Source organism: Balaenoptera acutorostrata, chromosome 2 (assembly GCF_949987535.1).
Source record: "Balaenoptera acutorostrata chromosome 2, mBalAcu1.1, whole genome shotgun sequence".
NCBI lineage: Eukaryota > Metazoa > Chordata > Mammalia > Artiodactyla > Balaenopteridae > Balaenoptera > Balaenoptera acutorostrata.
Genome location: NC_080065.1, coordinates 173,589,183 through 173,613,538, shown reverse-complemented (window position 1 = coordinate 173,613,538; position 24,356 = coordinate 173,589,183). Strand labels below are relative to the sequence as shown.

Below are 24,356 nucleotides of genomic sequence, written 5' to 3'. Positions count from 1 at the left end.
TCTCCTGCTGTTCTGCCATCCTGGCATTGGTTTGGGGAGTTAGGACTGGGGGAGAGGGCTAAGTCTGAGTGGGCTCTCTCCTTCCAAAGAAGATGACCTTTGCCCCAGCAGGCACCCCCTCCACCCCTGGAAGCCCCCATACCCAACTCCGAGGCATCTTCTACTTGCCAACATCCTGCTTCCCACCCCAAGACTCCCCCACACGGAGAGGACTTTGATGAGGTCATTTCAGGAGGGAGATGTCCAGTCACTTTACAAAGTTGTCCCCTCAGCAAGTGCGTGGTGTGATCAGCCCCCAGGCTCGCAAATGTTGAGAGGTGGCTGGAGTTTGGGGACCTGATTTTGGAAAAGGGGTGGTTAGTTCTCAAAGGCTGTCGAGGTCGGGAGTTTTCGCTTCGCTAAGGTCCTCTCCACGGCGCGGGGCAAGGGTGAGTTTGAGGAGCAGCAGCTCGCTGGGGAGCGAAGGGGGAACCGGGGAAATGAGGGATCTTTAAATAGAGGCGGGGCTTGCGGGGTCGCCGGGGGCGGTGCCAACCCGGGCTCGGCCAATCGGCTGCGCCGCCGGCGTCGCACCGCCCCCTCCTCTCCCTGCCCGGGCGGGCGCTCGCCCCCCAGCCGGGCCCGTGGGCAGGGCGGCGGGGGATGCGCACGCTGCCACCGCCCCCGGCCCCACAGACCCAGGGCCTCGCGCCCGCCCGCTGCTGCCGGCCCCGCCCGCGACCCCGGCCCCGGCCCCTGCCTGGGGGTCCGCGGCCGCGCGGGACCCTCTCCCCTCCAGCCTCGTCCGCCTGCCCAAGACGAGCCCCGCAGGTACTGAGTGGGATGGGCAGGGGCACCTAGGGCGGCATGTCCCGGAGTGAGATGCGGTTTGGGGCAGGGGCTAGGAGGGTTTCCGTGGGGTCCGCAACCCAGGGGATACGGCGACGGGGGCAATGTGTGTATGTGCACTGCCCAAGTGAGTAAAGATTCACGGACCCCCATCCTGGAGGGGGAGGGTACTGGGTTCACTTTGGCGGGGGCAGAGCAGTGAGTCTCCAAACTCCATACATACGGTGGGGGAGCTCTCGGGGTGGAGGCAGTGACCCAGGACTGACTTGGTAATGGGAGGAAGGAGACCCTCACCACTGGCCCCTGTATCCAGCCATTAGGGGCAGCACGGCAGGGGTCGGAAAGCCGGGTCCCCCAGCTCTCCCTGGACAGAGGTCGGGTACCCAGCACAGTGCACTGCTTGGGCTGTCCTGGAGGGTGGGGCCACACATGTGAGCGCTGAAGGCTGGGGGTGAGCCAGAGATGCTGATGGAGATGCATCAGAGTGGAGGGCACTGGGGACAGCAGGCTAGGGCAGGCTAATTGCACCCTGTTGGCTGCTGGCAGGTTCCTGACGGGTGGTGATGGGGGGAATGCCTAAGGGATGGGGTAGTCAGCCAACGACTTGCTGCACCCACTGTCGGGCAGCCCATGGGGTGGAAGGACGAACAGATCCTGTCCACCCTGCAGAGCTAGGGCCCCAAGAGTGCTGGTGGAGGTGTGTCCTAGGGTCCTACACCACCCTCCGCAGGGACAGACAACCCACAATTCACCCACATATCCTGGAAGGTTCTACCATGTGCTGCTCTGGCCATGGTTCCTGGGAGCAGTGGGGTGGGCATTTGCCCCAAGGAGGCTCTGCCTTGGAGACTGATGGGCAGGGGTCACGTTCTCCTGGTCCAGCTCTGAAGGACAGATCACGGTGTTCGGTAGTGTCACCACAACAGGCGTACCCATGGCTGAGTGCTAAGCATTTTCCACATGAGATCTCACTCCATTGTGGCCACCGACCCTGCTGGGATGGCACCGAGACACCCCTTTACTAAAGAGGTAGATGAGGAAGTGGCAGTGACTTCGTCCTGGCTGGGACACCCAAAGGTCCCTCTGCAATCAACCCATCATTTGTAAAAGAGTTCACTCGAGGGCCTTTCAGGTCTGGCCATTTTCTTTCTCTTCCTGTTGGGTGGGACAGTTCGGAGGAGTCGGCCTCCTTGCTCCCTGCTCTCTGCACACCTTCCCCCACTCCTCAAGAGCCCTCCTGGGTCCCCCCGGCCCTGCTCGGCCTACAGGTTTCCCACAGCATCTCGTGGGATGGTACACGAAGGCGGGGTTTTGCTCATCCCCTCACCCCAGCATTCAAGGAACAGAGGTCTTGTGCCCCAGACATGTTAGACAATTTGGGGAATTCCAGGAACCCTCAAAACCAAATGCAGCCCATAGGATGTTTGTTGCTTTTTAGAGGAACTCCTTGGAGAACCCAGGGCCTTCACCCAGAAAAACACACCCTTTCATGGACATCCAAACCTTGGCTGGGGTTTCACAGGGACTTCTGGTTCTTTGGGAAATCTCTGAGGGTCCCGGGGACCCCAGCTTTAGGCCCAGGTTGCATTGAGGGAGGGGAAGGTGAATCTGGGGAGGGGTGTGGTCTCTTGTCCCCACGGCCCTATGGTCCCACCCAGTCTTTAGAAACGGGCTGCCCCCTTCTCCTGCGGGATTGCAGGCAGGCCACTCTGTCCTTCCATTTCCTATGTGGTCGTGGGAGGGGTGGGACAGTCACCATGCCTGTGTCCTGAGCTCTGTGGCCCCTCAAGGACAGGGCCAGGCTGGCTCCCTTGCCAAACAGCCGCTCATCAAGAGGGACCCAGGCTGATCCTGCCATCCACTGCCCCCAGACTGCACTAACTTAGTCCCTGCCTTTCCTGGCTGTGTGACCTTGGGCAAAGTGCTGAACCTCTCTGAACCTTGTCTCCCCTCTGTAGAATGGGAATAAGAATGCCACCTGCCTTGATGAGTGGCAATAGGGATTAAATGTGGTAATTCTCATCAAGGTCTTGGCCGGCAATAAGCAATAGGTCCGCATTAACAACATGGGCACTAAGAAGGCCCTCCCAGAAGCCACCTGCCGCCTGTTCACATGACCTAACCCACCCCCTCCCTGCCCAGGGCACTTTAGGACACGGCTGCCAGGCAAGGAGGAGCATGGTGGAAACACGGCTGAATTTGGCCTGTGTGTTGGGCGGCTGAGTCACATCCCCAAATTGCATCTTCATCGGTGCATTTTGGAAGGTCGTTTGCACCGCTCCCACCCGCTTCCAGTCCTGACTGCCAGGCCACCACCTCTCCTGCCTTTGCTCCCCAAGCCCTGGGCAGGGACCTTCTGCACCTTCAGGAGGGAAGATGGGAGGGGTGCCTGAGGTTTCCTTGTGTCTTGGGCGAGGGCAGGGTCTGGGGCCGCTGTGTGTGTCCTGGTGGCAAGCTCTTAGCCCTGCCTAGCAGCTGACAGCCCTTCAGGTGGCAAGCAGGGGCTCTAGCCCAGAGGAGAGTGGCACCTGAGTGCTTGTGAGGACGAAGAGAGAGATCAGGGCCAAGGTCAGCCTTATAAACTGTGAAGTGCTGGGCCTGCAGGAGATCAGCCCATATAATCTGTGATATCCTGGGACCACATGGGGCCAGCTCTTATAAACTGTGAAGCATCAGGTCACAGGTGGCCACAGCCTGGTTGGTGAGATGGATGGAAGTGGGACACATTCTAAGACTCATGTTTCTTGTGTTCCTACCATGTGCTGGCACCCTCGTCTGGGGACATGTAGTGAGTGGGACAGATACTGCCTGGGGCAGGGCGCGGACACAGGCACAGGTGGTTCTGCAATGCATGCGGTGGTGCCCTGGCCAAGGTCACCCATGTCCCGCCTGGCAACATGGCTCATCTTGGCGTGTCCTGATGTGACACTTTCTGAGCCTGTCACCCCCAGGAACATGGCTTCAGGGCCAGGGAGGTGTCCTGTCTGTGCATGCAGCCCCCTCTCCCGGGACCCCAGCACATGCCAGCTTGGCCTTTTCCAAGGGGACAACACTTGGCCCACAGCCCACCACTGCGTGACTTCTTGGGAGAATCCCACAAGGCAGCCTGGTCCAGAATCTGCCTTGTAAGGAGATGGTCCCTTCACCACATGGTACCTCAGTTTCCCCATCTGTACAACTGGCCAAATCCCAAGACCCTCTTCTTGGGGGTGTTGTGAGGATTAAGGAGAAAAATCTGTGTGAAGGACAGAGCCTGGCGTGTAGTAGGTGTTCAGTAAACTCAGGCTGTGGTGGCAGCAGGGGGTGCCTGCAGGGGTGGGGAGTGAGAGAGTGGGCTGGGGGGGGGCGGGTGGCAGGGAAGGATCTGGCAAGTTGGGACCCAGGAGATCGGACTCCAGGCAGCCTCATCATGTGCGTGTCATTGTCTTCAAGGTCCTTGCTCTTTCATGTGACGCCACGGGACACTGCCCTGTGCAGGAGCAGGGGGCAGATCATACAGTCTCCTCCTTGGTAGCCAGTTTCCTTGGTGGGGAAACTGAGTCTGGCCCGAGGTCACAGGACCGGGCCAAGCACGCCTCCCAAGACCCTGTAGAGTCAATTCTGGGATTTTAGAGTTAAATCCTGGATTGTTGCTTTGGTCCTGCAATGTGTTTGGAGATCACGGACCTCCCTCCATCTAAGCAGGAGGGAGCTGAGGGTCTCATAGCCACGGCCATGGTCCCCAATTTCCCCCTGGCCGTATCCCGTGAATATGTAAGTGTGTTCAGGCCTTTGGACAGCTCTACGGGAGGAACTGGAGTAGAGTGAGATTAACTTGTCCAAGAGCCTGAAGGTCAGAAGGAGACAAGCCTGGATTGGAACCACCTCCCGGCTGCTCATTTACACAGCCTCTAGTCCTCCCAGGCAAACCAGCCAGCAGATTCCATCTTGAGGCATTCAGAAGTGTTTATTGAATGTCATCTGTGTGCTAGGCATTGTTCTAGGTACCTGGAGACACAGAAAAGTCAGTGGGCAAAGGTCTGGTAGGAGGGTGTTCCAGGCAGAGGGCACAGCAGGTGCAAAGGCCCTGAGGCAGGACCAAGCTTGCTGGGATCTGGTAATGGGGAGGCCACCGTGGCTGGAAGGGAGTGACTCTGGGGAAAGTGAGAAGGATAAGGTGGGTGGGAGCCAGACCACGGAGGCCTCCTGGACACAGTGAGAAGTTGAGTTTTTATGCAATGGCACTGGAGAGCCATGGGGAGGTTTGGAGCAGAGGAGGGACATAGGCTGACTTGCAGATTTCTGGAGTGGCCAATCCACTTGTCAGCCGCAATCGGTTCCTGGCCTCTCCAGCCTCAGAATGTGCTGGGGTGGGGTCCATAGCCCTCTGGTCAGTTGCTGAGGCCCTGACATGACCGTGTCCCCCATGCCCTGCAGGTCAGTGCGGGAGCCCAGTTGCTGAGCCATGCCGGGCCCCGGGCGGCCGGCAGCAAGCCCAACCCCAGCACCCACATAGTCATGAACAGCCACAGACACAATGGCTTCGGGGGACGGCCACTGGGTGGCGGGCTGGGTGCCCTGGGCCGAGACCCTCTGGACCCCGAGGCCGGCCACCCGCCGCAGCCTCCGAATGGCCCAGGCATCCAGGTGGTGGTAGCCAAGAGTGAGCCGGCCCAGCCCTCACCCGGCAGCCCCCGGGGGCAGCCCCAGGACCAGGAAGAAGAGGAAGATGAGGAGGAGGATGAGGCGGGTAGGCAGAGGGGCTCAGGGAAGCCCCCCAGCGTTGGCCACCGTCTGGGCCACCGGCGGGCGCTCTTTGAGAAGCGGAAGCGTCTCAGTGACTACGCTCTCATCTTCGGCATGTTCGGCATTGTGGTCATGGTGACGGAGACGGAGCTGTCCTGGGGGGTCTACAGCAAGGTAGGCGTGGCCCTTGCCCCTGGCACCCCAGGGAGGCCCTGCTGGTCCCACTGGGCTCCCCGAGACTCCTTGGGCACGGGGTGGGGGGCCACATCAGCTCTAGGAGAGGGAGGGGGGTGGGGGATGCTGAGGGGTCCCTGGAGGTGGGAAGGTGGGGGGCCCTGGGCCTCCTGTTGTGTCCACCCCGTGGGGGCAGCAGGAAGGCTGCAGGTGGGCCCAGAAGGCTCCAGCCCATTCCCTCTGCCCTGCAACAAGAGGCCGCACCTTGGCTGAAGGTGGGGATGGGGCTGCCTCCCAAGGTCAAGGTGGGGGGGGGATGGGGGAGCCCCAGAGAAGGGCTGCGCCGAGGAGCAGGGAAAGAGCTTTCCCTTTTTCAAGAGCGGTCAGGACCAGGTTACATGGGTCCCCAAGTGGATGTGAGGACAGAGGGAGATGAGAGCCATGTCAGCCTGTAAACTGGGAAGTGCTACGTCTGCATGAGGTCAGTTTTTGTAAACTGTAAAGTGCTGTACCCATGTGAAGCCAGGCCTTATAAGCTGAAGTGCTGGGCCCACCTTGCCCTCAGCCCAGGCCTAAGGAGTAAGGCCCAGAGCTTCACTTTCTGAGTGAAGCCACCAGGTGGGGGGTCAGGAGGGCTGCCTGCCCCGACAGTGTCTGTCCTGCCCTCTCTCTTTGTCCAGGAGTCCCTGTACTCATTTGCACTCAAATGCCTCATCAGCCTCTCCACGGTCATCCTGCTGGGCCTGGTCGTCCTCTACCACGCCCGGGAGATCCAGGTCAGTGCCCAGTGGGGTTGGGGCAGCTCCCCTCCCCCCAGCCACCTGGGACCCCAGCCCACCTGGGACCCCAGCCCTCTAAGACATAAAAGGATCAGTAGCCTCTTTATAGTGAAAAAAAAAAAGGACTTCTGTGGAGACATACTGTTTAGATCACTCTAAATTTCCTTGGAATGCATATCTTCATTTTAATTTTCATTGATTCTTTGGTAAAGGACCAACAGTGAAGGAGCAGGAGGTGGGCTGGGGTTCTGGTGCACGTGGGTTGTTTTCACAGCCCTGGGTCTTCTGAGGTTTTGCAGCCGTGGGGTCCAGTGTTTGTAGCACCAGGCTCCTTTTCCTAGTCCATCGGACCCTGTGTTTGAAAGATTTATCACGTGCCAGAGAGTTTATTCTCCTATTTCAGGGGTTGATCAAAACCTGGTCAGGCTCCTGGAGAGCCCAGTTCAGGGCTTGTCAGGCAGGCGTTACCACAGCAGGCTGGCACCAAGGCCTGGGGACACCAAAAGGTGTCAGATGTGGCTCTTGAGTCTGGCCTTTGACCCCTGACCTCAAGGAGCGACAGTATGGCAGGAGATGGGTGTAGGAAAATCCTACCTGGGTCGCACTGTATGCAGACCTGTCAGGGGACACCCAGGGTCTGGCACACAGGAGGGGTCCTTGCTCTGGCTGGGGGTTGGGGGAGGGGGACAGTGACCCCTGAACTAAAGGAAGCAGTTCTGAAGATACAGCTGTGGACAACAGTCTGGCAGTTCCTTAAACAGATAAACATGGAGTTACCATATGACCCAGCAATTCCCCTCCTAGTTACACACCCAAGAGAAACAACAACCTACATCCACACAAAAACTTGTACACGTATGTTCATAGCAGCATTATTCACAATCGCCAAAAAGTGGAAACAACCCAAATGTCCACTGACTGATGTATGGATAAACAGAATGTGGTCCATCCGTACAATGGAATACTATTCAGCCAAATGAAAAAAGAATGAAGCTCTGTGTGTTTGTAGCACCACAACTGAGTGGCTGAAACAACAGGAATGTATTCTCTCACAGTTCTGGAGGCTGGAAGTCCAAGATCAGGTGCTGGCAGGGTTGGTTTCTCCTGAGACTCTCTCCTTGGCTTGCAGACGGCCACCTTCTCATTGTGTCCTCACATGGCCTTTGCTCTGTGCTCACACATCCCTGGTATCTCTTCCTCTTCTTATAAAATGACACCAGTCCTGTAGGATTGGGACCCCACTCCTATGACCTCATTTAATCTTAATTATGTCTTTAAAGGCCCTATTTCCAAATACAGTCATACTGGGGGCTAGGGCTTCAACGGATGAATTTTGAGGGGGCAAAGTTCAGTCCATAACACTCCACCCTCTGGCCCACCTTGCAAATCCTTGTCCTTCTCCCATGCAAAATGCACTCATCCCATCCCAACAGCCCCCAAAGTCTTAACTCATTCCAGCGTCAACTCTAAGTCCAAAGTCTCATTTAAATATCGTCTAAATCAGACATGGGTGAGATTCGAGGTACTGTTCCTCCTGAGACAAAATTTTCCTCCAACTGTGACCAGACAAGTTGTGTGCTTCCAAAATACAATGGTGGAATAAGCACAGGATAGACATTCCTGTTCCAGAAGGGAGAAATATGAAAGAAGAAAGGGGTGACAGGTCCTACACTTCTCTCAGACCTAACCAGGCAAATTCCGTTAGATCTGAAGGCTGGAGAATGATCTTCCTCGGCTCAACGCCCCACCTTCCAGGCCCACTGTGGCGGCAGCATTGCCTCGTCGGCCCTGAGTGGTGGCCTTTTGTGACTGCCTTCTTTCACTCAGCTTAATGTTTTCAAGGTCCGTCTACATTGTAGCATGTGTCAATGCTTCATTCCTCTTTATGGCTGAGTAATGTTGCATTGTGTGGAAGGACCACATTTTGTTGATCCATTCATCCATTGATGGACACTTGGGTTGTTTCCACTTCGGGTGCCTGTGAACACTGCTGCTGTGATTGCGTGCACACGAGGACGTGTTGGAACGACTGTTTTCATCTCCCTCGCCTATATACCTATGAATGAGATGGCTGGGTCATTGGTAACTCTGTGTTTGACTTTTGGGGGAACATCTGTGCCACGTTTAGCTTGAATTGTGGCCGACCCTGAGAACTAGGGAGTTTTGCCTTTGAGGCCATATTTCTTGTAAAAGCCGACGGGGTTTTCGGCCGGGATCTTGCTCCGGGGCCTGGTCTCGTGTCCGAGGCCCGCCTCATCCCGCCCGCCTGACCTCCGCAGCTGTTCATGGTGGACAACGGGGCCGACGACTGGCGCATCGCCATGACGTGCGAGCGCGTCTTCCTCATCTCCCTGGAGCTGGCCGTGTGCGCCATCCACCCGGTGCCCGGCCACTACCGCTTCACGTGGACGGCGCGGCTAGCCTTCACGTACGCGCCGGCAGCGGCCGAGGCCGACGTGGACGTGCTGCTGTCTGTGCCCATGTTCCTGCGTCTCTACCTGCTGGGCCGCGTCATGCTGCTGCACAGCAGGATCTTCACGGACGCCTCCAGCCGCAGCATCGGCGCCCTCAACAAGATCACCTTCAACACGCGCTTCGTCATGAAGACGCTCATGACCATCTGCCCGGGCACCGTGCTCCTTGTCTTCAGCATCTCCTCCTGGATCATCGCCGCCTGGACCGTGCGGGTCTGTGAGAGGTGCGCCCCTGACCCCCTGACCCCTGATCCCAGTGACCCTCATGCCCACCCACGACTTTAGTGACCCCAGGGCTCTCCCAGCCGTCACTCTGTCCCCATGACTTCTGACCCTGGTGGACCCCATGCCTACCCACGACTTCAGACATCCAAGGCCTCCCCCCAGCCATCACTCCATCCCCATGATTCCGACCCTGGTGACACCCCGCCCCCCATACCCAGTTCCTGGCCTCAGTGACTGACAGTCCCTCAAGTGCAGCTCCCTCATCCCTGGGACTCCAGCCCTGTGTCCCCACTCCCCTCCAGCCCCTACCCCGCACCCCTCTAGGACCCCATCCCTCTTCCTCCTCCCCCTCCCCCAGGGGCCCCTCCACTGGCCCAACCTCTGGTCCAGGGTGGCGGAGGCAGCAGGAACAGGGACCCCCCCCCATCCACCTATTCCCCCCCACGCAATTTAACCTGCTCTCCTTCTCCCCTCTGCCCGCCCCACCGGACTGTAGGGAAAACATGTGAGTCCTACCCTCAGCCGAGCTATGTGTGCAGAGCTGCCAGCTGCCCTGCCCGCCAGGAATTTAAGATCAGCTGCCACCAGGGGAGGGAGTGGGGAGGTGAGGCGGGTGGCTGGGACCTGCCCAGAGCCCACAGGGCCCCTGGGGAGAGCCTGTCCCAGTGCAGCCAGGCACGTGGGTCTGGGGTCAAGCCCAGGATAGCGGGAGGCAGGCCACTCTTGGGCTATGTGCACTTGGCATCCCTGGGGTCCTTGTCACCAAGGCGGGGGCAGTGGTGGGGAGAAGGGGGGAGATGAGCTTACTTAGCTCTGGTGCCTTGTTGGGGCAGCTGGCCCCAGGGGGCTCAGACAGCTCCTTCGGAGGGTTAAGTGGGTCTGGGGTGAACGAGAAAACCGTCCAAGCTTTTAAGACCCCCGTAAGGGGTCTGTTCTGAACAGCCTTGGAAGGTGCAGGGCCATCAACCCGACTTATATATGAGGACACTGAGGCTCTGAGGGGCAAAGGGACATCCCTGAGGGCCTAATTCCTGATTGTCTCCAGAAACCCCCAAGGGTTCCAGGAGAAGGAGGGGCCCCACTGGACCTCTCAGGGCATGGGGGTGCCTTGTCTGGGAAGGGGTCTCTCCTGCCTTGTCCCTAGCTGGGGCTGGGACTGGGCTTTCTGGGAGGTTCCTTGGCTGGACCTGCCCCCAGATCCCCAGTCCTCACCCCTTCAAATGCCCCCTCCATGACCCCTGCCTCAGCCTGATGTCGGGCTGATGGGGGTGAGGGCCTAGCTCTTTCTGTCATCAAGGTTAACTGTCTGAGGATCACACAGGGGCTCCTTGGACCCCTCATGTGCCCCCGTGCCAGTTCCCACAGACCTCAGGACTGAGATCTGGGGAGTGGGAGAGGGTGCCTTGCATCAGGCATCCCTGGGGTCCAGGCTGGGTCACTGCAGGGGTGCCTGGGAAGGGTGGGGAATAGGGCAGGGCCGGGGGGGAGCAGCCAATCCTAAATTCTGAGCCCTCTGACACTGCTTGATGCCCTCTCGCCTGCCTCGCTCCACCCCTGTGGCTCTGTCCCACCCCACCTCCTGCATGCCCCCCACTCCCTGGTCCTGGGTGCTCCTGTAGCACCCACCATAGCTCCAGCTGGGCCTGGAGCCTCCCCCGATGGCTGATGGGTTCCCCACTCCTCCTGCCTCCTGGGTGTGGAGCCCTGGTCTCCTGAGAGAGACACTAGAAGCTGGTGCAGCTTGGGGCTCACATGCCTCAGTGAAAGATGGGGTTCAGTCCCTGGTCCCCCTTGTCCAGCAAGCAGCCCGGAAGTCCAGGCTGAAGGGGCCTGGATGACACCCGACCCTCCAGTGGGGCAGGGACTCTCAAAGCCCAGACCTGCTGGGAAGGCCTCCAACCCTCCTTCCCACCTTTTGGGTTTCCATCTCCTCCTTATCTTGAGCCCCTGACCCCAGCCCCGTCTGCCTGGAACAGCCCTACCCGCCAGCTCCCCCTGCCCTGCCCCTGCGGCCTGGGAAGGAGGGAGTCAGCTGGAAAGGGCTTCCTGACCTCCCAGAGCTGGAGGGGCTTTGCAGGTAGGGGGCTGAGCTGGAGCAGAACCTTGAGCCATCCCCAGACCCAGAGAACCAATCCCTTGGTCCCCCAGCCTGGGCTGACCATAGGTAGAACCAGTTCATAGCCTGTGTGGCCAGGGTTCCAGGCCCGGCTTTGATTGGGACAAAATCATGTCCTTGCAAAGCCTTGGGGTCTGTCCCCCTGAATAACAAAAGTTGAGTCCCAGGCCTCTCCCCAGTGCCAAGCAAGCTGCCCCTTCCCTCCTGACTGCCAGGAGAACCCCAGGCCCGAGGTTGGGGCAACTGCCCTCCACATATTGACTTCCCTAATAATCCCAAGCCCCAGGGTGTGGTCCTCCAGGCTCCTGTCTCCCCGTAGAGTCCTCCTCCCTCCTTGGGACCTTGCTGGCTGGGGAAGTTCTTCCTGGTGTCTGACCTGAATCCTCGCCTCTACTTCCTGCCGCTTCTGGTGCCCGTGGCCACCCGCGTTCGCATCTGTCTGTGTGTCTGTCTTTGGGAGGGGGATTGTGTGCACATGCGTGAACACGTGTGCATGCCCCCTCATGTGCGCACGCTCATGTGCGTCACCCACACGTGGGCCCCTCTCTGCCCAATAACCAGCAGCTTGGGGGTCAGGTGAAAGGAGAAGGTTGGAAGGGATGCTGGGAAGGAGTGGTTGCCCTGTGCCCTGTGGTACCCTCAGGAGGACCACAGGGCTGCCTCTGGCACTAACCATCCCCCCACCCTGCCCTATAGCGGTGCCCTGGACACTTTGAGCCTCCAGAGTGATCGGCTCCCTGCAGTCAAGGCCCACATGCAGCCAGGTGGACCCAGGGCCCTGCCTTCCTGGGGGTGTGATGAAGGCAGAGGGACCAGTGTGGATTGACTGGGCCCTCCCTGGCTCCCCCCATCCCCCAGGTATCACGACAAGCAGGAAGTGACCAGCAACTTCCTGGGAGCCATGTGGCTCATCTCCATCACCTTCCTCTCCATCGGCTACGGCGACATGGTGCCCCACACCTACTGCGGGAAGGGCGTGTGCCTGCTCACTGGCATCATGGTAAGGGCGAGGGCCCTTGCACATTCCCACTGATGGGGAGCTCACGCCGTCTCAAGGTGGACCCGCTCAGAGTTCCTCCCTGTGTCAGCCCACCCCTCCGCCACCCTGCTCCTTCCCTCTGATGTGACACAGAAGACACCCTCAGGCTTCCCGGGGACATCTCCTCTTGGGTTCTTCCAGCCCTAGATATGTAGCTTCCACTGTATTCTCCAGTCCAGATGCTGTGATCCACTCTGAACCAAGAGTCATTTTTGCCCCTTTATGCTCCGCAGCCTGCTTAATTCACAGCCCTTGGATCCAGGGCAACAGGCCTGATGCTTCTGTGCCTCGGTTTCCGCCACTTCCTCTGCTTGTTGCAAGGACTGAGTCCATTCATTTATGTGAAATGCCTAGAGCCATGAATGCCTCGGATACCCAGTCAAAACCCTCTGAGCCCTGCCATCACAACCCAATTCTCCATCCTTCCCTGACTACCGGGTTGTCCTGAGCACCCCACTGAGCTCCTGGGGTGTAAGGTTTATCTCTTGTGACTTCTGTGGGCCCAGGCAGCACCCCTTTTTCCCTAAAGACTTCTCAAGTCCGCCTGCTTGTATGGGCAAACTTTGGCATCTGGTGTCTTCTCTTTACCCTGATTTGAACATTAGGTTCCCTGCTCATCCCCTCCTTCTGGAACCTTCTTTCTCTCTAAGTTTCTTTCATCTCCACAAGTGCTTTTCCATGTTTTGAATTATGAATTGTTTGACTTACAGTAGGGAACTCCTCTCCCCAGCCCCCAATTAGCATGTTCATTTTGATGCTGAAAACTCGGCCTCTGTGCACTGGTGCTGAATCAAATCTTGGAGTCAGAGTTTGGGGTGAAGTAGGAAAAAATAGCTGTATTGCTTTGCCAGGCAAAGGGGGACACAGCAGGCTCATGCCCCTCAAAACTGTGTGTCCCAACCCAGGAGGATTTGGTGAGGAGTTTTTTTTGTTTGTTTGTTTGCTTTAAATTTATTTATTTATTTATTTATTTTTGGCTGTGTTGGGTCTTCGTTTCTGTGCAAGGGCTTTCTCTAGTTGTGGCAAGTGGGGGCCACTCTTCATCGCGGTGCGCGGGCCTCTCACTATCGCGGCCTCTCTTGTTGCGGAGCACAGGCTCCAGACGCGCAGGCTCAGTAGTTGTGGCTCACGGGCCTAGTTGCTCCGCGGCATGTGGGATCTTCCCAGACCAGGGCCCAAACCCGTGTCCCCTGCATTAGCAGGCAGATACTCAACCACTGCACCACCAGGGAAGCCCTGGTGAGGACTTTTATACAATGGTTCATGGACGGAGCTGCTGATAAAGCTCAGAGTGTGTGCAGGGCCTGCATTCCTTTAATCTGGCCTCAGGTGATCTCCTGATGAGCTTCTGTGGTTCTTGAGGTTATCAAACTTATGACCTTCTCTTTGGAATGAAGACTGCTTCATCAAATAGTTCATCTTCCATTTGCTGGGGGCCTTAGTTCTGCAGAAGAGCTCAAAGATACTCTTATGTGTATCCCTTAAGGTGGAACCAGGACCCTGCCCCAAGGCTGCACTATGGTTTCTTGGCTACTCCTCCCTTGTCTCTGCATCCCTTCCCTTCCCTTCCCTGATTAGCAACTGTTCGAAAGGCTTCTGTTGCCCAGGAGCCCCACAGGGTCCTGCTCGGTTTCAATTTGTGAAAAAAATCAATGAACACCCACAAGCCAAAGGAAGTCAACCAACCCGATTCCCCCCAGGGTCCGCCCCAGGCCACTTCCTTTTCTTCATAGAGAGATGCTTTTGTTCTTGCAAAAGTACTATGCCATCCCCACCGTGGTTTCCTTTCCTCCTGCAGAGGGAAGGGCTGTCTTTCCATTGGCTCCTCCCAGCCCCCTTCACTGCATGTAGACTGACCCCGTTGTCACCATCTCCCGAGGCCCATGGCTCTCTCCCCCCTTCTTGTCCCCTCCTCTTTGGACACAAGCTGGGGGTCCACGTCCTCCTCCAGCCCCCACCGGGACCTCGCTTCTCCTGGCCAAGCTGACCTAGACCCTCTCTCAGTTAAAAGACATTATGCCTGTTTGCTTACGTTATTTTTTGAGATTGGAAGGGAAAAAAACTAAAGATCGGCCACAATCCACTCCCCTACTCCCACCCCCGGCAAATGAACTTTACAAACGAAAAAAGAAGAGCTCTCAGATAAGATGATGGCTTTAAACCCAGAAAACCTGCAGCGAAACAGAAAAGCCATGTTCTCTTCTCTGGGATGAGCCTCCTTCCAGAAAATTAGTTCCGTGTTTACCCTGTGGCTCATTCCAGGCCCTCGCCCCGGCATGTGCAGGAATGTTTACACCCAGGGATGTTTTTGCTTTTCTCTGTCACCACACAGCCAGGTATCACACAAAGCCACACATTGGTCTTTACTCTCTCTCTCTCTCTCTCTCATGCGGCTGCACCACATGGCTTGTGGGATCTTAGTTCCCTGACCAAGGATCGAACCTGGGCCCTCGGCAGTGACAGCTCAGAGTCCTAACCACTGGGCCACCAGGGAATTCCCCACACATTGGTCTTTTAAGCCACTTTCTAATTCTTCTGTTAGACCTCTCCTCTTCTACCCTTGCCCAAGTGTGTCCCCTCCCAGTCACTGCCCCACGGACTCACCCCCTTCCAATAGCTTATAAAGCACACATTTGCTCATTCTTGAACTTCAAGGCGTCCCAGCATGGCCTCCTCTGAACTCAGTGTCTTTTGCTGGACGTGGCATCCATGCTATTGTGTAGAGTCATTGGCTGATCCTTTTCCTGGAGGCATAGTATTCCACATGGAGGTTTCCAGTATGTTTCTTTGCCCCAGTTGACAGGGCTTTTCTTGAACACGGACTCCTGAGTCTTCCCAAGACCTTCGTCCTGGCCAGGAACGCATGATGGGGTCTCCTCAGGGGGCGACTTTGTGCCCACCCTTCCGCATAAGTGTTTCCTTCCAGCTGGAAGAAAAACTAGCCACTCCCCTGGCCCTCAGAGGCTGAGCCCAGGTCTCTTCCTTCCTTCCACCCTGTATGCAGTAGCTGCAGGAGGAAGCAGCAGGTGGATGAGGTGCCAAAGACAGCCTCCAGCACAGGTGGGGAGCTGCCTTCTGGCCCCCTCATTGGCCCCTGCCACCTGCTCCACACCACTCCTGGGGCTGATGACACCTGGATGTCCTGGGCTCCCCAGCTCCTGATTCTCAGTGGCAGAAGCTCCCCCTTCCCTCCCTCCTTCTGCATCACTTTTCACTGCCCCCCACCCCTACCTCTCAGCCTTGCTGTCCCCCTCGGGTCCTCACTCCTGCCCTTTTGTCTCTCAAGTGGCCCCCCAAGTGGGCAAGCAAATCCTCTCTGGCCTCCTTCCCTAGCCGGGAGACTGGCTGCCATTCAGAACATACTGGGGAGGGTGGTTGCTAGAGCAGGGAACCCATCACGGGGGAGATGTCCCCTCCCTTTACTTCCCCGCATCCTGGGACCAATACTTTGCCTCTTTCCTCCTGCAGATGCCCCACCGCAGGCAGCTGGCCTGACCCTTCTTTCTCGCCACCCTTCTGACCCTACCAGCTGAGTCCCCATTACTGGTCAGCAACATGTCAGCTGGGTCTCTGTCCCCATCATCCAGACCCCAAGGCCTGGATGGAAATGCTTCCAAATCCTCCCACCTCCATGGGCCTCAGCCCCAGATGTACATGCAGATCCTGCCTGTTTCTTATCCTTTCTCTTATCTCCGAGCCTCACCTTCCCCCTCTGCCCAATGGGGTTAAGAGTGGTCCTACCTCCCGCAGTTGCTGGGGATCAAATAAACTAATCTATGGCACAAGCTCCCTGGACGTTTGATGGATATTAAGCAAGTGGGGTTGGGAGTCAGTGAACTCAGAAGATGGGATTTGCCAACCCTGCAGGATTGGAGGGCAAATGTGAGGGGGAGGAACCAGGAGGGCTTCCTGGAGGAAGGAGGGTATCCTACTTGCAACCCATACGAGGTGGACCCTGACATGCCCCCTCGCCCTCTTCATGCAGGGGGCTGGCTGCACGGCGCTCGTGGTGGCCGTGGTGGCCCGGAAGCTGGAGCTCACCAAGGCAGAGAAACACGTGCACAACTTCATGATGGACACTCAACTCACCAAGCGGGTAAGGACGCCAGCCCCGTCACAGCCACCTCGCCTCCTGGTCCTCAAGGGCAGACCCTCCTCACCTTCTGCACACGTGCCCACGGGTCATGCCGTGCCGCCTGTGTGTGCCCAGCCTGCGCTGGGCTGTGCCACCACGTGAACACCCTTACACTGTGCACAGGTGTCCACTTCTGTGCCCAGTCACAGCCCAGTCACGGGCCCCTCGGCAGGAGGCAGGGATTCGTGGTGAGGCAGCCAGATGCAACTTATAAGCCGGATGCACTCAGCAGGTCAGCTTCTCTGTGCCTCTGTTTCCTCACATATAAAATGAGAGAAATACCGGCGTGTGTAGATTCACTGAGTTAACATTTGCAAGTTGTATAGAAAGGGTCTGGCCCATGGTGAGTGATGTGTGTTAGGCAGACACACGTGCGCAAACACACACACAGCACAGATGTGGATGTGTAAACATGGTCCTGACCTACAGTCCCAGGACCCCAGAGGGGTATTTCCAGGAGTTTCTGGAGGTTTCCAGAGCTTTCCATAGTTTTGTGCTACTCTAAGGAACTGTTCTTTCTCTGGCCTCAGGTAAAAAACGCCGCTGCTAACGTTCTCAGGGAGACGTGGCTCATCTACAAACACACCAGGCTGGTGAAAAAGCCAGACCACGCCCGGGTTCGGAAACACCAGCGTAAGTTCCTCCAAGCCATCCATCAGTAAGTCCAACACCTTTCCCACTTGCATTTCTGTGTCCACCTGGCACGGAGGCAGCCCTGGCCCCCAGGGAGGAGGCTGTAGACTAGGCCAGACAGCTCGTCATGGCCACATCATGGCCATTCCCATGCCAGGTGGTCAGTTGGTTGGGGCCTGCAGCTTCTGTGCTGGGTGGGATAGTGGGTTGGTCGGAGGGAGGCAGGTGATGGGCCCAGCACTTGTCCAGAACAGTCACCTCTGATAAATCATGCAAACCACCCAACATAGTGGCAGGTAGCATATTTTATTCTCTGGAATAGCCAAAATGACTCTCCCCTTGGACACTGAAGCAATTTCCCCTTTTTGCTTTGGCTTCCAGGAAGCTCAGAATTAAATCTGTGGCCTGATTCATGTGATCATGTGGGATAATTAGAGATTACTTAATTTTCTCTGTTGTCCCTTTTTCCTGAGAATTATTTAATCAAGTCGTTCTCATCTTGGCTGCTCATTGGAGTCACGTGGGGGTGCTTTTTAAAAATCCCACAGGCTGGGAATTCCCTGGTGGTCCAGTGGTTAGGACTCCATGCTTTCACTGCTGAGGGTGCTGGTTTGATCCCTGGTTGGGGAACTGAGATCTCGGAAGCTGCACAGCATGGCTGAAAATTAAAAAAAATAAAATAAAATGCCACAGGCCATACCCAACACCAGTTACAGTAGAGTGTGGGATACAACCTGAGCTCAAGTTTAAGTTCCTCAGGTGAGTCCAATGTGCAGCCAGAGTTGGCAGACTTTTTCTGTAAAGGGCCAGATATTAATTATTTCAGTCTTTGTGGGCCAAAATGTCTCTGTCACAGCTACTCTCAACTCTGCTGTTGTAGCAGGAAGACAGCAAGGATGAATGGGTGTAATTATGCCTCTTCTCCAGGAATGGAGTGTGGATCAAACAATTGGGGTGACCAGGTGATTTGCCTGCACCTGCCTGTCACACAGTATTTTCTGAAAATGGGAACTGTTATTGCTGCTGTTATTACCACCCTCAATATGTTCATTTGGTCATTCCACAAGCATTTCCTGCACCAGCTGGTGTGCCAGGCATGGGGGACACAGACATGGCTCTGCTCTGGACCTTGCCCCAAGGGATGTCCCAGAAGGTTCTTTGGGAGAAGTCGGAGGGTAGGAATTGAGGAGAGTTAGGTCTGTGGAGAAGGCACCTGCTCTGTGAGTTACCCGTGTCCCTTTGTTCTGGGGAAGGACTATCTCGCTCACCCTTAGGTCCCCCTGAACACCTCCAAAAAAATAGTGGCCTTATGAGAACAGCTGATGAAATCAAGCAAGTTTGAACTAGGGCCTGAAGGGTGGATGGGATTTGGGTAGGAAACCGAGAGGTGGGCAGGCATACCAGGGAATGTGCACAGTTTGGGCAGAGGCGGGGAGGTGGGAATGAGCCCAGTGCCAGGGAGACCAGAGGTACCACCTGCAGGTATGAGGGATCCACGGCATCTTCTTGAGCTGGAGAGTCCCCATGATGGGATGCAGTCTGAGCAGCCAGTGAAAAGGAAACAGTGGCCTTGGAGAGGACAAACTGAGGAACACAGCATAGGTTTGGGAAGTGTACACATTTCCTAGGGCTACTTTAACAAAAGTACCACAAACTGGGCGGTTTAAAACAGAATTTATGATCTCACTGCTCTGGAGGCCAGAAGTCCAAAATCAAGGTGTCGACAGGGCCGTTCTCCCTCTGAAGGCATTAGGGGAAGATCTGTTCCAGGCCTCTCTCCTAGCTTTTTTTTTTTTTTTTTTTTTTTTTTTATTTATTTATGGCTGTGTGGGGTCTTCGTTTCTGTGCGAGGGCTTTCTCTAGTTGTGGCAAGCGGGGGCCACTCTTCATCGCGGTGCGCGGGCCTCTCACTATCGCGGCCTCTCTTGTTGCGGAGTGCAGGCTCAGTAGTTGTGGCTCACGGGCCCAGTTGCTCCGCGGCATGTGGGATCTTCCCAGACCAGGGCTCGAACCCCTGTCCCCTTCATTGGCAGGCAGACTCTCAACCACTGCGCCAGCAGGGAAGCCCCTCTCCTAGCTTTTGGTAGCCTCAGATGCTCCTTGGCTTATAGAAGCATTGCTCCAATCCTCCATCTTCATATGATGTTCTCCCTGTGTCTTCACTTTGTCCTCCCTCTGTATGTGTCTGTCCAAATGTCCCCCTTTTTATAAGGACACCAGTTATCTTAACCTAGTTAAATTTGGAAAGACCCTATTTCCAAAGAAGGTCACGTTCTGAGGTTCTGGGGGTTAGGACTTCAATATATCTTCTGGGGGGACACAATTCAACCTGTAACAGGAAGGTTCCAGAGGTGCCAAGGATGACTTGCCCAGGGCAGGCATGTCAGTGGCTCCTTAGCAAGCCTCCGCCAACTTCCAGGGCTAGGGGTGTCTGTATCCACCTCCACTTCTCCAGACCGAGGGCTGGGTCCTCTCAGGGGCCCTGGCAACACCCAGCATGGGTGGGCCCCAAGGGGCCTCTCCGAGCATCTATCACATGTGGGCGAGGCCATGGGTGAGGGTTGAGTTTGGACCAGTGAGGAGGAAAGGAGAGTCCTACCTGGAAAGGTCTCCCTGGGCTGGTTTAGCTACAGAAGGGGTGGAGAGAAGGGGTGAGGACAACCCCCCCCAACCCCATAGGCAGCTGTCCAGGGGGCCAAGGTCTCAGAGGCTGAGTGGCAGACGCAGGTGCAAATCCTGCTAGGATGCCAATGGGCACTGGCTTTGCCCCTCTGAGCCTTGACTTCCCCTTCGGGAAATGGTATGGGCATAGTTTTCTGGACTAAATGCCACCTCCAGGGCCAGGAGCTTGGCACAGGCTGGCATACAGTGGGGCTGCAGGGCTGGAGGCAGCTGCATTTGCTGTGAGGCACTGCTGGAGGGAGGGGGCAGAGGGAGGATGCATCCCTGAGGGCTGGTACCACCCCCTCAGAGGCTGGACCTCTCCCTAGAGCAAGGGCAGCTGCCCCTCCGCCGTCCAGGGCCCCCAGCCTGGCCCTGGGGTGGCGCACGTGGGAGGGTTGGGCATGGGCTGCCCAGGTGTGCTGAGATTAAAATTGCCTTGTGGTTTCTCCCTGCTCCGCCGGGTCCTGCCAGAGCTCAGAAGTAAGTCTCTTCCTGGGGGTTAGTGCATGTGGGCACTGTGGGTGGTGGCTGAACCGCCCTCCAGGCCCTGCTGCCCCCTGCATGCCAGGAGGGAACGGGCTGCAAGGCGGCTAACCTCCAACTTGCCCCTCATCCCCCACTGCATATCCCACAAGGTGACTCTGGGTGGGGTGGGTGCATGGAGGACCCCTGACCCCACTGCAGCCTCTGCACAACCCCACCTGCCCACCTGTCCCCCAGGCTCCGGAGTGTGAAGATTGAGCAAGGGAAGCTGAATGACCAGACCAACACGCTCGCAGACCTGGCCAAGGTGAGCAGGGCAGGGTGAGGTGGGGCAGCCCCCTGGGCCAGAAGGAGTTGGTTAGGCCCTCAGAGGAGGATGAGGGATGTTCAGTAAAGGACAAGGCCCAGCTCCTGCCAGGGAGGGAGGGAGGGACAGGGTTGGTGCCCATAGTATAGACAGGTGACCCAGGCAAGTGATGCAGGGCAGGCAGGGACCAGCCACCAGGGAATACGAGCCCTGTCTGCAGGGGTCCACTGTGACCAGAGGCTCCAGTTGTTAGAGTGATGCCAGAAATCTACATCTGTGTGTAAAATCTTTACTTTTTAACATTGGCAGCTATTTTATCAGCCTTTTTTTTTTTTTTTTAAATTTCTTGGCCACGCCGTGCGGCGTGTGGGATCTTAGTTCCCTGACCAGGGTTCGAACACACGTCCCCTGCAGTGGAAGTGTGGAGTCTTAACCACTGGACCACCAGGGAAGTCCCAATTTTTGTCAGCCTTTTTTTTTTTTTTTGGCAGCTATTTTACATTTTTAATTAATAGCTAATAAAAAGTTTTACTAAGAATGTGTAATTAGTGGGCTAAATTGGTGAAGTGGTACTTTCGTATTTAGAAATGTCATCTACATACAAGCTCTAAAATCTAAGAGAAAAACAAATTTCTTTTGCTAGGGTTATAAGTTCAAGTTACAGCATCGGAGGAGAAAGCTTATTTGTATAGCAATTAAACATCTTTCAGGAAATTAAAGTTGATTGCAAGAGCTCTGTAAGATCGGTGTGTGTTATAAATGGATCTATTTGTTGGTTCTAATGTCAGGTCCCATCCAATTTCCCGCTTTTTATTCATCCATTAGAAGATACGTCAACTGACTCAACTTCAGTTGGGCAAGCTCTTAGAATATTTGTCACACTCTTCTGAACTCCCTTTTGCCCTTTCATAAATAGTTCATGTGTGAACTATGCTAATTGGCTCCATCTCCTAATCAATTAATCAATCTGAACCTAATTTAATATTATCTTTAGAAAATGTTAAGTCCTCTCCTATTTTACTACTTATACTCGTCACATTTTGGACTCGCTCTTTTCACCATTAGCAAGAGAATGCAATTTAATTAAATACTAATGGGGGACTTCCCTGGAGGTACAGTGGTTAGGACTCTGCGTTTCCACTGCAGGGGGCAGGGATTCAATCCCTGGTTGGGGAACTAAGATCCCTCATGCTGCACAGAGTGGCCAAAAAAATAATAATAATAATTTAATACTAACCTACATAAACTTAATTTGAAAGGGAACATTACAGAGGAAAAAACATATTCTAGAACCCTGAAGAAATAATTCAGTCGTTAGTAGAAAGAACATAATCCTAAGAGCATGTAGAAATCCTTGGCCAACTAATTTGATGTCATATGAGATTACAGCTCCAAATACATATCGAATGCCTTTGAAAAATTCAGGTACTAGATATTATAGTTTGGATTATCCATATCACACTTCCTTCATTAGTACAGATGATTAAAATGTGAATTTATAATAGTTATTTAAACCTTATAATTACAGCAGTATACTCCTCTCAAAATACATTTAATGAAGGCTTCTTCCAAGTAAGTCTTTCACTGGATTGGATTATAGGGTTTCTAATTTTTTTTAATTTAACGAGGTTAAAATGTTTTCCAATATTAAATTTTAATGCTTTTCCAAGGTTGCTGATTTAATTTGTATCTCTCCAACAAAAACAAAATATATATTCTAATAAAAATTTAAACCTCAGAGAGGGCCAAAATAGAACCATCCAAGGGCTGGTGCCTCCAGATGTTACTCTCTGGCCCGGGGGACTTTGTGACCCCTTGAGGCGGGCTGGGGTGAGGGTCTGCGGCCCTACGTGGTGGGGCGGGGGCGGGCAGAGGCATTTGTTCATCCTCGGATGGGGTTGGCCTACCAGTAACAGGAAAGGGTGGAAGGCACGGCTCAGGTAAAGGCTTGCGGACCGGAAGGGAAAGGCTGCAGGTACAGTGCGGAAAGAAGGAGCTGTGGAGTGGATGACCTGTCTCCCTCCCACAGATCGAGAGGTTGGGGTGGGGTAGGGTGTGGCACAGCCCCTTCAGCCCTCGCATCTGACGCCCACGACGGGCGGTGAGCTGCGGTCCGTCTGGGGGTCTAGCCTGCGCGGAGCTGGGCTGAGACGCGGAACGGTGGTCTAGCGCCACCTGGTGGCTAGAGCGGCATTTGCACCTAGGGCTGTTTTGCTTGTCCCGCCTACCCCCTGCAACTCCCGGGCCCATCTGGACTGTGGCAGAACCAGCCCCTGCTTGCTGGGTTGTGGGGATCAGTCGAGGTGGCAGGGATGCCCCACCACCTGCTGTAATGTAATTATTGTGTCTGTCGTGTTGCCCGGTCTGTGATAGGGTCAGATTCTTGGGGTCACCTCTCCCCACCCAGACTTCTATCCCCTCCCCAGTCGAATGTGGAAAGCAGGGATAGTTCACAACCGAGCCTCCTCCCCTCGACCGTGTCCCCAGCCTGGAGCAACACCAGTCCAGAATCACCCAAGACCACCCTCTGGCTTTACAGGCCATGCGGCTAGTTCATCCCCTCATGGCAACTCTGGTCACATCCGCTGGGCCCCAAGACCTCCCTTGACATTCCCCTGGACTGCTGGCCCCGAGCCTGGCACTCAAGACCTGTGTCTCCGCTCCCCTCGCCTATTCTCCCACCACTCCCTGGGGCCCAGCAAGATACCTTCGGTTGGGTTGGGGGTGCGCTCACAGTTGCTCCTCACTTGGGTCCAATTAGTGGGCCCCCACCCAACCGGGGCTGGTCTGCCATCTCTCTGCAACCACCCCTCCCTCTCTCTCACGTGGCCTCTCCTCTCTCCCACCCTCCCTGTCTCTGACAGACCCAGAATGTCATGTACAACCTCATGTCCGAGCTGCACGCCCAGCACGAGGAGCTTGAGGCCCGCCTGGCTGCCCTTGAAAGCCGCCTGGATGCATTGGGCGCCTCCCTGCAGGCCTTGCCGGGTCTCATCGCCCAAGCCATACGCCCGCCTCCACCACCCCTGCCTCCCCGGCCTGGCTCCGGCCCACTGGACCAGGTGGCTCGGAGTCCCCCACACCGACGGCCACCCACGGCCCCTTCAGACTGCGGGTGACGGCTCTGCCTGCCACCAGACTCCTCAATCTTGGCCATCGTGTGGCCGCCACCTCCACGCCACCCAAGAAGCCCTGTACAGTGGCGCCTCTTGGAGTTCAAGGAGCTGAAACCGAGTTGGGCTGATTGGACTGGGGCCCGCCAGACTGTCCGGGCAGAGGGCAGGGCCGTACGGCAGGCAAGGGCAGGGGCGGGCCACCACCGGCTTCCTCCCTGATTGGAGCTGGGAGAGCCCGGAGCTTCCTCTGGTCCTCTGCCACCCCCAACCCCTGGCTCTCCCCAGGCTCCCGGTGGGTGCAGAGCAGCCAGGAGAGGGGTCCTTGCCAGTTCCAAATAAAGCAGGACCCACCCACTTGCTGCCTGTTGTGCGTGGCTGGGGGACACTCATAATCACAACATGGGAAGTAGATACCCAGCCCTGGGGGTCCAGACCGGATGTGGGGTCAAGGTGAGCCCATCCCCATCCTAGGCAGGTTGTCTCCCGGGCCTGAACTCAATCAGAGACACCTCCCTGAGGACGTCTGCGCCAGTCCCACCTGACACCGATTGAGGGACCCTGCAGAGAGCATGGCCCAGCCCTGGCCTACAGGAGGCAGTGGAGAGTCAGGACGTCCTTCCAGCTGGCTTTGCTGGAGCACCCACTAGGGGCCAGCGGA

At 56.1% G+C, this 24,356-nt stretch overlaps 1 protein-coding gene across 2 annotated transcripts; it reads left to right on the top strand.

Moving 5' to 3' along the window:
- The first annotated feature begins 650 nt into the window (after positions 1–650).
- KCNN1 (potassium calcium-activated channel subfamily N member 1) lies at positions 651–24,011 on the top strand. 2 transcript variants are annotated; one of them, XR_009007151.1, is made up of 9 exons: positions 651–810; positions 5,245–5,727; positions 6,408–6,503; positions 8,786–9,204; positions 12,180–12,321; positions 16,346–16,456; positions 17,026–17,128; positions 20,513–20,582; positions 23,447–23,575. XR_009007151.1 is itself a non-coding variant. In XM_057540748.1 (9 exons), the coding sequence occupies exons 2-9, from the start codon at positions 5,326–5,328 to the stop codon at positions 23,699–23,701; spliced, it is 1,623 nt and encodes a 540-aa protein (XP_057396731.1). In that variant the 5' UTR covers positions 651–810; positions 5,245–5,325; the 3' UTR covers positions 23,702–24,011. The 2 variants fall into 2 exon arrangements, 1 of the variants encoding a protein (XP_057396731.1); XM_057540748.1 differs by having other exon boundaries at positions 17,026–17,153; positions 23,447–24,011.
- The last annotated feature ends 345 nt before the right edge of the window (positions 24,012–24,356 follow it).

Bases quoted from the DNA above. Each gene is read 5' to 3' on its own strand.
- KCNN1 (XM_057540748.1), top strand. From the start codon at position 5,326: ATGAACAGCCACAGACACAATGGCTTCGGGGGACGGCCACTGGGTGGC. The intron at 9,205-12,179 runs GTGCGCCCCTGA...CCCATCCCCCAG, and splicing joins ACCGTGCGGGTCTGTGAGAG to GTATCACGACAAGCAGGAAG. The intron at 12,322-16,345 runs GTAAGGGCGAGG...CTCTTCATGCAG, and splicing joins GCCTGCTCACTGGCATCATG to GGGGCTGGCTGCACGGCGCT.